We start from the raw sequence: 14,474 nt of genomic DNA on the forward strand, positions 1-14,474 counted from the left end.
TCATTTTGGTCCTAAACGCGTATAATGGGAGAGCCTATATCTAACAAATTATTATATTATTGACCTCTTCCTTGAGTAGGGAACTATGAAAGCACCCATGAGGCTGACATGTTCACCTAGAGTGTCCAAAGCCTCAATAAAAACCAGATTTAAAAAAATGCGTATAATAAAAGGACTAAAGCATCTAAGTTCATGTTCATGACAAATATTGAGGTTATCTTGTAAGCACAAGGTAGGATAATATAAGTATTGGGTGCAATCAACGTATCACGTGATCACCCATCACCCGTCATAAAAAACGAAGTCGGAAGCCTCGGCCCGCGTTACCGTTCTAACGCGAGCCATCCTTTAATCGCAACAAAAATAAAACCTGACTGGGAATATATATTCACGCGCCATGTTGCGGAATTTCACTGGAACTAATTTTTTCATACTATACTGAATTCTCACCCTATACATTGAGAATAACAGCGCCCTCTTGACAATGATCATATATTTCTGGTCACACTTTAACATCGTTTTGTTTCATTTTCGTAATGCCAAAATTGAAATAGCAATGACGCTAGAATTGATTTGATTGATAGTTCTGTTTTTTCGACATATTTGAAATACTTAATCAAAGCTTTGATAGAGCCGGAATACGCGAATTAATTGAATGACTGTGTATATACATGTGTCCAAATACATTCATCTTGAAATGGCACGACTCAGTGTCACAGTCAAAGTTAAAGGGTAGTTACTAACTAATTCATTAGTTAGTAACTAGTAGGTACTAACTAACTAATCCATTAGTTAGTAACTACGAGGCATGCAGAGCCAAGTGCGGAGACTCCTGTATTATTCTGAAATTGTATTCTGAGAAATACGGATTTGTACGAGTATGTAGGTATTGAAATTCTAAGGGCCGGTGCCAACCAGAATCGAGAAACAGATCGACGTCATTCAGTAGATACTATGAAACTTCCTATACGGTGTTTTTTTTAAACTCCGTATATTTGGGGTAAGTATTGCTAAGTGCATTTAAGGAACCTGAATGGCATAGTTATGTTTAGTTTTTTTTGTTTCTATTTTTCGTAAAAAGTAATTAGTAGCGTTGTTGTAAAACGCACAATATTATATTTGAATCCACCCGAACAATTGAAAAGTAACTATGACATACTCGTATCATGACATTTCGAATATCGATCGTCCGAGATAGTACCTACTTGCGTTTAGTAGCATAAATGTATAAACTCATACTAAACACTAATAATAATGTAATAAATAGGCCCTAAGGCAAGTGCTCGTAGGGACTATAACAGATAAAAATAAATCATTGATTATCTCCAAAACGGAGTTAATTAGAATACCGGTCTCTTTGACAAAGTTACTTAATTTAAGCTTAGGAATGCACCGTTGAAATTAATGGATTTAAAAAAAGACCCCGTGTACAATGAAAATAAGCCAACGTTTACGTGTACAATGAAAATAAGACAACCGACCCTAGGTTTAACTCTTCCTTTTACTCAACAATAACCTTTCCAAACCAATTGCATTTCCTCGATTGCAAGGAAATTGACAAACCCACCGCAACCGCTACCCACCTCCTAACCATATGTCACCAGCGTCACAGCCTAATGCCGGCTCTTGCGAATGCGCGCCGAATCGCTGGCGGGTGTCGACTTCACAAGCTAAAGTTACTAGACTGTGGCAGATCGATGACGGGGTTAGCTATCTTCCGTATCTGCATTTGAAAACTCGTTCCATTTTGTACCTTACTGCATAATAATACAATTTAAAGTTGAATGCTTTTGAATTTAGTTATGACAGATAAAGCCCAGCGTGGTAGTCTATTACTAAACGTTTGGGTTTAGGTTGTTGCTTGGTAATATAATACAATCCAATATTATTCCCCTAGAATCCTGACATCGATTAACGCTTGATAACTGTTCGGCTTTTGTTAGTGGTTATATACATATGTATACATATACCTGTTCTGTAGTGTTTAACGCAAATGCCTAACAGGTTAGTAATTAAAGGGCTAGTCGATTGTATTAATATTATCAAATGCTTTGATAATCCAAATGTACAACGAGTGAAAATCGCAACTGCGCCGCTGGGGTCAAATTATATTAGTAACTAGTCCTACTAACAGTAAGTAGGAATAAACATACTACTATTTAAAATCGTAAAATTATTGTTATTTACCATACTAAGAAAAAGAGTTGTTATCAAGGAAGTACAAAATATTTCAGAACAATAATAAGGTATGAAAAAAGTATCGTCAAGACGGCTGCCGCGTTTACTCCCTAAGAACAGCCAAACCAGCGCATTGCTCGAGCGCAAGTCGAAACTTGTAACAGCAAAATTAAAATAATTACATTACGGATTGATGGCGCACCCACACTACAGATCTCTAAACAATTATTTTAAACTGCCAAATCTCAAAAAGTGGCATGGCGGAAAAAAGTATGCATAGGTGTTGCTTCTACAGAGGTCTAAAAAATTGGAGTAGAAAATACATAGTGTATTTATTTTTCTACCTTGAATAAAAAACCTGAAAACGGGTACTTAAAAAACTGCCCTCGTATTTACTAGTTACACGGGTTTCACACCGAAAGTATAAACAGTTGTAAATAGTTTTACGTGTTTTTCACCGAAGGACCGGGATTACCTATGCGCGGTGATATCTGCTGTAGTTTTGTAGGTAAATAATGTTATTTCGTACTCTAAATAGGGCTGAGTTGGTGACGAACTTTTTTTACATCTATTTTAGTTAAGTTGTACTGTTAAATAAAAAAACACCATACACCAGGAGTGGAACGCCCTGCCTGAGTCTGTGTTTCCGCATGAGTACAATCTGGGGCTCTTCAAGGCAAGAGTTACTAGGTATCTCATAGGTAAGCGTGCTCCACCGTAGACCGCATCATCACTTACCATCAGGTGGGATCGTGGTCAAATGCCTGCCTATTCATCATCATAAAAAAAAACAGTATATAAAGAATTAAATATATAAAAACATGAAAACCAGGCTAGCTTAGATAAATTGTATTAAGCAGTGTTTTACGTAGGCGAACAACACGCGAACGCGATGCGAAGCAATGCGGCGAGGGTGAATCCTTTTACACTTACAAAAGTGTCCTACGTGGGCGATCTCGTTCCGAACGCGAAACGGGGCGACGCGGCGTGGTTTACACGCGAACGTCGTAGACCGCGAGCCAGGACAGATTTCCATGGCCAATCGCCTCCCTGGCGATAACTCGTATAGTGGTACGGCTATGTATGATGAACCTTTGTGGACGTCAGCTGCCGCTCCGTTGGTGGGTTGAGGAATGGCAGCCACCGACACGTAAAATAAATAAATAAATTTAGTCATCGCCTCTCGTATGATACTTTGTCAGATGATAGTTTAGATGCTATTGTGAATAAAAAAATCGTCAACCGGTTGTACTGCGGTAGAAAGAACGTCAGCTGGTGGCCTGAACATGTGAAAAATAAGCCCTTTACCTTTTTATAATAGTTTGTTAGACATTTGCTGATCAGCTGATTTTTCAGCTAACCAATTTTTGCGGATCAGGTAAATTGTAATCCAAAATGAAATAATCCGCTTACCCACTGATTGTTTAACAAAATTTGATTAATGTTGGATCGCTTACTGCCGATCAAATAATTAATTTGCCAACCAAATCAATTTAGAGCAGCTCAGTATGACATTAATTGCGAACTGGTTTAGAAATACTTGCTAACCTTAAGTTGCTGACTTACAGACTTATCTAATCGGTAAGTAAGTAGAAATTTAGAAATTTTTACAGGCGCCCCCTTAGAGAGGCCTCTTTAGAGGCGTGTTAATATATAATTGAAACGTTGGCTTGTAGATGTTTGTGAACTCGACAGTACACACGCGATAATAGAATACTTATGAAGTGCGATTAAAGTCATTTTAATTGATTAACAACGTTGTTAACACGAATGATCAATTGAGCGTCCTTGTTTTGTTGAATACCCATTTTTTACACTTACATTAATATACATAGAGGTAACACCGACTGCGATAATGACTATAATGAGTAATTAACTAATTATACAGCTACAGTCAGCGTCAAATAGATAGTGACGACGAAAGTGACCAATTATTCCGGAACACATCCCTACATATTTCTATGGTACCAAATGCATGTATGATACACAGCATGCCGTCCACTATGCAAAAAAATATGTTAGCTCTGACCAGCCAAAATGTGTGAAACAGACAAATGTTTTTTACGATTCCGGGGTCGGTCATAATAAAAGGAACCGAATGCTGCGTTTAAAGTGGAAAGCACATTGTATTTGCGTAGAATGATGAATTAGAATACCAGTTTCTTTGAGAAAGTTGCTTAATTTAAGGGTCGCCGGCAAGCTCGGTTCTCCATACAAACGTAGTTCCGCTCTCATTTTAAAACGAGTAGCTAGTTTGCTCTAAAACTTTGTATTTACAATAGGATAAGGTATATCTATGTCTGAAATTAGTTTATGTAGCTTCAAATACCGTAGTTAAAAAAATACAGCGAGTTTACGTTTTTCATACAAAACTTGTTTTTGCCCTATTTCATTTGTTTTATAAACTGGAGCTATATAAACTAATTTCAGGTCTAGATATACCTCATGACATTGTAAGTGCAGTTTCACTACAATCCAAAACATAGTTTTATAATGAGAACGGAACATAAACATAATTATAAACAAACAAACATTTTAAACATAAACGTAAATATGAACAAACATAAACATAAACAAACATAAACATAAATATAAACAAAGCATAAACGTAAACGTAAACATAAACGTAAACATAAACGTAAACATAAACGTAAACCTAAACGTAAACATCATTTATTTAAAAACACGTATTGCATGGTCGCATACATGGTTGCAGATTTAAAAAATAGTGATAGTTTACATGTGCCTGAACCCTGAACTAGGATTCCTTGTGTTTCAGGCGAGAGTTGTTGTCTATTGAGTAATGTTAATCCTTTTTTCTACCTGCAGGTCACCAACCGCTGCAAGACCTGGAGATCAGAGTGGGCAACAGCAGCTCCGACCTGCAGAGGAACCCTCTCTGCGCCTGGTTCCCTGGTACCATCCGTGAGTTATTTAATTAAATTAATAAATAATAGAGTCTTTGACTTGACAAATCAACCTGGCCTCTATTTCACCATGCTGACAATTGTCGCCTGACATTGACAATTCATCTTATGGCCCAATAATTAAAAATTGCGGCTATGTACCGTCATTTCGTACCGAGTACCGACCCAGAAATGTGCAGGAGGAGGGACTAGGTATCAGTGTTAGGTGTCAATTGTCGATTTTGTGAAATAGGCGCCCGGTAAGCTCAGCAAGGCTTGTGTCTTAACTTAAATAAATAGAAAACATCCATAACTTAAGTACGAATATCCATGATAAACACATAATAAAAATGTCAGGCGGGTTATCGCTTTATTTATTTATTTAAAATTTAAATCAGGCAATAAGGGCCATAATACAAATACCTTATAGACTATATAACATTAATAAATAAATCTCTTTTAAACATCTTTATTCAATAAATGTCAGTACAGAAATAAAAACAATTAAATAATAAACTTAAGACTATTTAAACTTAAGCCTAGTCAAAAAGTCCCCCCCGAGTTGTCCCTGGCGCAAAGGTGCCCATCACACTAGCATCATATAAATTGTATAAACTTAAAACTAAACACTATTTAGGCGCCAGAACGGTGTGGCTCCGTTGAATCGTCTAATCTTGACTACATACGTGTATCAGAGTGATAACGGCGTTAACTCGTCAATAGGTAATAGCCGACATCTCAGAGGGCTTACCTCGAACTACGTTCAACGTTTTGCCTCTTTGTCGCACTTTTAAATCCGTACGTAAGTGTGATATTGAGACGTCGAACGTGGTGGTGGTGGAAGGGCACTTGTTAAGCGCGCAATCCGGACTATATTCTATTTCGACAGACGTAAGATACTGTATAATATTCGTAAGTATCTATCGGTTAAAGTCAGGGAAATTTTAGTTGAATGGCTAGTTCTCTCACTATTCAACCATGCCGACATTGTATATGGACCGAGACTACTATGCATGTGCTCGGCTCTGCTACAAAGTTCCAAGCAGGTCACACATTAATTACACACCTTTCTTAATTAACATATTTTTTTATTATGGAAAATCGAAGACGGTTGCATTTGGCATGCGCTGTTCGGGAGGTGTTAGAGATCTTGAAAAACCTGCTGTTTGATAAAATAAAATGGGTAAAGAATACGCGCTCAAGGCCGCTGACAAAATGCACTGATAATCCCACCGCATAAAACTGCGTCCTTCAGGGGGAGTTTTAATTTTGCCGCTAGTAAAGTCTGGAATGATCTACGACCCCTCCATCTATTAAATATGCAAAATGTTGTAAACTCCAAAATTATTATTTTATATGTATATATACATTTAGTTTTGTTTGCTCTATTTATTTTTTTCTTTTCTCTGTATGTAATGAAACATAATACAATACAAAGTACATTCTATACCACCCACTAATAAATTATAGTACAGGCACATAAAGTTGTAAATATACAGCTGTACCTAAGAAAGGTACATTATGCTATAGTAGCGACCGACCCCAATTTCTCCCGGGACCAGTCTGAAAAACAGTGCGGAGCACTCTGGCACTGCACATGCTGTGATTGGGACACTATCATCATAGATTTAAGTTTAAGTATTATGAACAAGTTTGGGAACAAATCAAATTATTTTATTAAATATTTTGATTTGTGTTTTTTAAGTAGTCACACTTCTATATATAAATTAAAAACTGTAATAGATGTCATGTTTTTTTCTAGTTATTATGTTAGAAGTTTAAGTTTATTTTGTATTTCTAGCTTTTTTTTTTTTTCATAAATTGTATATTAAAAAAAAAAAAAAAAAAGTTGTTCGTTAAGGTGTGGCAATAAAGTTTTTTTTTTTAACTCAATAATGCAGTGGTCGGAAACTAGCTCATACGTAAAGTAGCTCATAGGTGATCGGAAACTAAAATAAGTCTTAAATAACACAATAACACACTTTTATTATTATTTTTATTACACACTTTTATTTAGCTTCACTGCGTATAATATACCTTTGTATGTATGAGTTAAGCACAAGATGTGTCTGCGGACAGATCTGCTAAAAACACATGTGTCCCTAATTCCGTAGTGCTTCAAATTTTGAACCTAAAATTTGAACCACTTCCCGGTATCTGATTCAGTTGAAATTTGGAGTACTAACGTAATTCCGGTGACAATGCAATAATATGCTAACATGGAGATGTTCTGATGATGCAGCCGGTAGATAGCCAAAGGAACTCCTCGATGAAAAAACACAAACACATCAAGTTTAGGCTCATTATAAAGGTCTTAAGAAGTACTCGATAGACATGTAAAATGAGAAGAAATACATTCAGCAATAAAAGTGTGTGTCACAAAAAAAAAAATGTACAGTTACTTGTTCAAATTATATTTTTTATAAAATAAATCGTAAATATTATTTCAGGTCAAGTAATATTAACCTAAAATAGACAATATGAGCAATACAAACAAATATACCACATTTAAGTAAGGCTACTTAAAGAATTTTTTTCGCATTTCAAATTTGGCATCTCCTATAAGTGAACACGGTATCTGATGCAATTATCCTACCTTTTTAAGGAATGCCCCTATTGTGAATATTGTAATAGATATTTGGTTTACTAATTGTAATCAAAATCAATAAAAACGGTTTTATTGTTGATTGTGCTATACCTATATATTTTATATCAATAGGTTTATGCTTTACATAGCTGTGTTTGTAGCCATAATACATTCATGTTCGCATTACTGTTCTATAAAAAATTGGGTTAAATGTAAGTATCTTAGTCAATACTATCCCTCCCAACACCTATTTCATAAGACCACCTAAAACGGAGCACCTGTAAAGTAAGCACATAAATAAACCCGCGCTTTTCATCGCCCTATATTTACAGTGAAAATAGGGTAATGCGTGCTCTTAAAAGTGTGGTGAAATCCATCGAAAAACCGCTATTGAGAATGGTGAAAATAATACATTTACTCTGTAGCGTGCGTAAAGCGCTTCATACTTGAATCCAACTAATAAAAAATGCACTACCTCAATATTTTGTAGTAATTGCACTACTATATAATTTAAGTACATATGTAACTAGAGACTGATGACCCCACAGTCAAACTCTTTATTGAGTTTTGCGGGTTTTGCGGGGATTATAGTAAGAATACTCGGTATTTTATTATATATATATTAAAAAAAATGTCAGATTTTGGTATTAAGAATAGGCAATAGGGTAGATTAGAGTGGATTTATCCGAGTTTTAAGTTAAGCGACTATTGTTTTTATTTATTTACTTAAACTAACAAGCTCGGCAGCACTTTTTCTTACACTCTACAATCAATAACTTATTTGGTTCACATTAAGCCCTAGTTACACCGTTTTCTTTCGCTCTTACCATAGAGTTACTAATACTAGAGCGGTACTGTCATAGTAAATTTTGTAACCCCAGTAAATTCACTGCCATCTGTCGACACACTTTAAAACTAAAAATAAATATTTATAAAAATACAATATAATGTATTTAAATATGGATAAATGATTTTTTTTATTTGCATTAATTATTTTTATGATTTTGACCCATGTTCTTTCACTGATATGCGTTAAAATTGTTAAATAACAAACGAAACCGTCAACGCCATCTATACGACAGTTGGCCAAAGCTAGTAGCGCCCTCTGAACGAGAATCAAATTTTCTTGATTTTCGAGGCACGTTTTTTCCTTAGACTGTATCCATCTATTACGGAGTTATATCTATCTTTGCTCTTACTCAACACTGATATTAATCAGTCACTCGGATTGAAAGCTGGGCTGTTACCATCACTCTCAATTAACCAGTAAAGTCTGACCTCGCGGTCCATAATAAATTTTCTGTTCGGGGATCATGTTTATACTGGTATTTGTACTGTTGGGTACTGTGAAGTCTTAGCCAGGCTAAGAAGCTCTACTACTGAAGTTTTGAAATGAAATGAAATGAAATGAAATGCGTTTATTTTCTTAACATTATGTACAGATAAGATGGTAGATGGTGGATGGTTTTGTTAATAAGGGTCTATACTATAGGGGATGAAGTATAAAATAAACAAGATTGTGAAGCAGAAGCATTTGAATTAATGCATTTAAATTGATTAAGTTTTTAAGATACATTAATTCAATAATTTATAAACTCTATATCCAATTAAGTCTGGTAAGGACAACATTGGATACACCGCCATGATTGCTAGGGCCAAATACCTAAGTCAGGAAAACAAGGCGGGACAAAAACCTGACTACACAAGTTTACCCTCTACACAAGCATAATAAAATATGTCACAGTAAGAATTAAAACCAATAAATACATAAGAAAAATATGGCAAGATCATCTAGTGGTAAATAAGGACTAACATCATGTAAGTAATAATAATAACCAAAGCTCTCTGAGGTGTGAGACGTGTTACACAATAATCAAATCTGAAATATGTTCCAACAAGCACAATACATCCTAAATATTGCCTAATAAATAAACTTCAAGAAATGGGAAGTAAAGTAACAGATAACACTTCTAAATAAAATAAAAAATTAAAACATGTCAATAGAATGAAACGCTATTTAAAATAATTTGAATCAATAAGAATTGGTTAAATCTTATCAAAGTCATTAAATATTATTAACAAAACTACTATAATAAACCCTAACTTCCTATAAAATGCGATTGTGGGATACTTCTAATTTAAAATAAGAAGGTACCTGAAGATTATGAAGACAATTTAAAATAATTAAATGTGTTTCAGTCAAAATGTTTAGATATGAAAATAGGTCGTAACACACAAGAAATATTATATACACAAATAATTTATATTATGTATTCATATACTTCATATAGTATACTTTAATTATTGTTATATTATAACTTCGCAGGGTAGTAACGTGTGAATCAAAACTAACCTACCTACTGGTTAACTCTTAACGAACTAGATGGCGCCCCGACTTGTATAGAATCGTAACTGATTCAATAGTTCCGATAGAGTAAAATATAAATGAATGTAGATGTCATTCTGTTACAGTACTACCGCAACTATGTCACACGGGTTCCCATGCTCTCTCTGACAATGGCGGAGATTTTTTTTATAACATTTTATTTTCCTTACAATGTTCCAATGCAAGTAAAAATATTAGCTAACTTTGCACAGATTTTGAAGTGTCGAAGTGATCTTTTCGTCACTGCTTCACTATCACTGAAAAGTCTACATAGTTTTTCCCGCTTCATTTAAGTTGTCTTCAAAAGTCTTCATAGTTAATCAGGCTACATGTAATTTGTCATCAAAAGTCTTCATAGTTAATCAGGCTTCATGTAATTTGTCATCAAAAGTCTACATAGTTAATTCGGCTTCATGTAAGTTTTCTTCAAAACTAGCAATATTTTTTGACCACTCGTTGCTTTCCAATTAGGGATATGTTTAAAATAAATTATTTCACACCACACAAGATATAAAGCACCAAAAAAATTATAAGAAGAACGTAGACTGCAGTTTTTTAATGCGGTAATGAAAAAAATGCTGTTTTTATAATAGGAGAGCAATTTGTGCACGATTCCCATGGGAACTCTAGGTCAGTCCTAGATTAAATTAGGTTAATATGCCACTGCTGTTAGACTAATCAATGTGCTATTTAGGAACTCGTTGCCTACAATAGCTCAGTGACTCAAGAGTTTTACACTGTTAACTGACTACAACCTCGATATTCCGTACGGGCAAAAAAACGGCCATTGACGGATTGCAATTATGGTACAAAAACCCTTTAGTGAGTAGTTAAATAAATGAAAGATTTTTAATAACTACGTATTAAATCTCCGGCAAGCTCGGTTCTTCATACAAACGTAGTTCCGCTCTCATTTAAAACGACTAGCTAGATTGCTCTGAAACTTTGTACTTACAATAGGATAAGGTATATCTGTCTGTAATTAGTTTATGTATCTTCAGATACCATAGTTTAAAAAATACAGCGAATTTAAGTTTTTCATACAAAACTGGTTTTTGCTCTATTTCGTTTGTTTTATAAACCGGAGCTATATAAACTAATTTCAGACCTAGATATACCTCTTATCATTGTATGTGGCACATATGTGCTAAGTTTCATTACAATCCAACACGTAGTTTTAAAATGAGAGCGGAACTACGTTTGTATGGGAAAGTGCAATTCGGCCGAGCTTGCTGGGGACTTAACATATAACTTTAATGAATATTTTGGTATGGGGATCGTTTCAGGTCCGTTGAATAACATAGGATAGTCTGTATCAGACATTATCATCATTCCACGCAGACGAAGTTGTGGACAGAAGCTAGTTCTAAGTAAAAATCTAAAATTCCTAGTAAAGATGGATTAACTCTTCCTATCCTTTTTTTATCCCCACTTTTCCAGTGTTTCAGAAGCAACTGTTGAAGTAAAAACTTCTTAAGCGGCGCTGTGCACTTTTTGTGATGGGGAATAAAAAATAAGTTTAAAAACTAAAACCCAACTACTACAAATCGCGCTCTAAAAATTATGATACAAGATAGTATTCTTATCTGAAATTATCATACGGAAAATATTATAAATGTATCATTTTTCAAATAAAAAAATACAACGTAATACAATTTACTAAATGTCATATATATAGGTATATACAGAGATATTCAAAGGATAGCCGTGGTCGTATGCCACGATTATAAACTTTAAGGTAAAGTGGCATACGACCACACGACCACGGCTATCCTCTGAATCTCTGTAAATTTATATTAATAAATTTCGTTGTATTTTTTTATTACCCGACTACGGCAACGCAAAAGGAGGGTTATAATTTTGACCGGTATGTATGTGGGTATGTATATATGGATGTATGTATGTTCATTTGTTCCCTCATAAGTTCTAAAGTACTATTATTATTATCGTATGGCTTTATTCATAAATTAAATTAACAAACTTTACAAAGGTTAACATTATATTTATATCTTAATATCTAGGTTTGATAGCCAATCCCTGGCACCCGCAGTTATTGTATGCAGATCCTTCGTGTCTCCCGAAAAACGTCTCTTAGGGCATTCCTCATCAAGTGTGTAGTCCAAATTCGTAGTCGCGATTTCGTGGTTGGTCCCATAGTAAAAGTTGCTCAGTATAATCCCAAAACCTCCCTGGCAACGGGAATGCACAGTTTTTGGCCACCCTGTGTATCGTCAGGTGACAAGCAAAACTCACTAATTACTGAAAAATTATTAAACAAAAATCAACCTTGAAATAAAACTATGAAAACGGATTATATCGCGTATATTGAATTTATAATACATCCCGACGTTTCGAACTCTTTACAATCCGTATATAATCCGTTTTCATAGTTTTATTTCATGAGTAACTATCGCGGTAACCGAAGACAATAAAAATCAACCTTGTTCAGATAATAATACGGTTCACTATGGCTATGAACTTGTGGTGGTACTTAGCAGCTTTTGCTTGTCACCCGACGATATAATAGTCTTCCTAGCCGATTTCGATAACGGCGACCTCAGCGATTATGAATTACACACATTATGGGCCCGAATGTGACTGGCCAGGCAGAACTTGGTCTTTAAGACTCTTTTGCATATGTTACAATAGAGTTAGCCTTTATAATAAGGTTTACAAGGCAGAGCTTAAAGTTACACGTGTTACTTTCTGACCCTTCAAGATAAAAAGAGTCAGCATGATTAGTTAATTACGGGAAATGTTGAACCGTAAAACGAAAGCCACGCTCGCTTTCTAAACGTCTTCTACGATTGTCAATTGATTTACTTCCCACAGAGCCATAACGAGGAAAGTGGAATGTGAATGCTGGGAATCTACTTAGGCTTTGCTGTTGTGACGCACATTTCAGTTAATACCTTATGGTTTTTTATCAAACAGATAGCTCTGCGAGCGATACTACATTATATATATATAGCAAAAATGGGAAAATGCACGCACGGATTGTATACACGGATTGCAGCGGGCGCGGGTTTAGGTAAGTCCTTCCGCAAGCTCATTTTTTTCCATTTTTTCTATAATATAAATTTGTACTTATGGTTTTATTCATAAACGTCGTTACAAGCCTGAATTAGCTAATATTCGTTTGTCTTATTATGTAATTTTGTTACTAAAGTATTAAATGCGTCTGGTTTTAGAGATATTTTAAAATTTCTTAATTATGCAAGAGGTGCATTAGGGTGACTTAGATAGCTTCCTCTTTCCTAAAGAATTTTCACTAAGCTATGCCGCAGACGGACGTGGCGAAACTAAGGGTTTCTAGAACTAAACCTTAAAAAGGATTCCTTTTCAATGTAAGGCTTCTCAATGTGGCCAATTTATGTCGGACTCGTTAATTATATTCTTAAATTAATTACAAGTAGTAATGAAATAGGTAAGTATAATAAAATACAAATACTCTAAAAGTAACAAGAACGCACTTCATTCTAATGTTTTTTATTTTATTCAGTTTTGAGATAATGACAATTAATTAACAAACTAAATTACAGCGGAATACCTAATAGCCAATTAAAATGGAAAATAACGAACAACGAGTATTTTGAATAGGCAAGAACTAAATGATATCATTACCCTAGTATTTTATTCGTTAGTCGAATAAAGTGCCCTTACTGTTTTGAATAATTAAGAACCTTATGCACCTAAAGAGGTGCAAATTATCCCATGATCCCCATGTTCATATAAATATACGCCGCCTGCAGCTTTGCCACCATTACTACCATTTAAAAAAAAAAGGATTGGTCACTAAAAGTTTTCATGGGCTAAAATAAATATTGGGTATTTGACTGTATATAAAATAAATTATTTTACACCATGCATGAAATAAAGCACCAGAAAATTAACCTCTCGAACTCTAATTATTTTTTAATTACAATTCAATGCTAACTGAGCGGATCCAATTTCCGGCGTTCGAAAGGTTAATGGAGGAACGTAGACAGCAGTTATTTTTAGACACAATTTCTATTTTAAACCCGTATAAAACTATAAAGAGTTGGTAATTTGATTGTGACGTCACATGCTAGTGTTTCATATAAATTCCTTAGTAGCAAAATCGTTTTGACAGTTTGAAAAAAGAAACCGATTTGACCAGTAGTCAAATACCCTATTCTATATGTCAAACATATTGCGAGGCATACAATGTTTGACATTGTCAAGCTGCACGCATCTTATTGATCTTCTACAGTCTAATGTTATCTGGAATTAAATATGCATAGTTCATCCATACATAGTTACATTAGTATAACAAGAGAGTACTAATTGTAATTTGACAGCTGTCATATCATTAAATCCAGCCCAGTCCACTGGAGCCTGTTACGAAGTATCTTATATTTTATTTCGCAACAGCTCTTAGACTATTTAACCAGCG

At 34.7% G+C, this 14,474-nt stretch overlaps 1 protein-coding gene across 1 annotated transcript in view; it reads left to right on the forward strand.

Moving 5' to 3' along the window:
- Window positions 1-14,474, forward strand: part of LOC134754177 (P-selectin) — a 121,397-nt gene that overhangs the window by 75,802 nt on the left and 31,121 nt on the right. Inside the window, exon 4 of the mRNA XM_063690306.1 lies at window positions 5,008-5,103. Within this exon, the coding sequence (XP_063546376.1) occupies window positions 5,008-5,103 (96 nt within the window). The remainder of the gene's footprint in view (window positions 1-5,007; window positions 5,104-14,474) is intronic.

The sequence above is a fragment of the Cydia strobilella genome, chromosome Z (assembly GCF_947568885.1).
Source record: "Cydia strobilella chromosome Z, ilCydStro3.1, whole genome shotgun sequence".
Taxonomy (NCBI): Eukaryota; Metazoa; Arthropoda; class Insecta; order Lepidoptera; family Tortricidae; genus Cydia; species Cydia strobilella.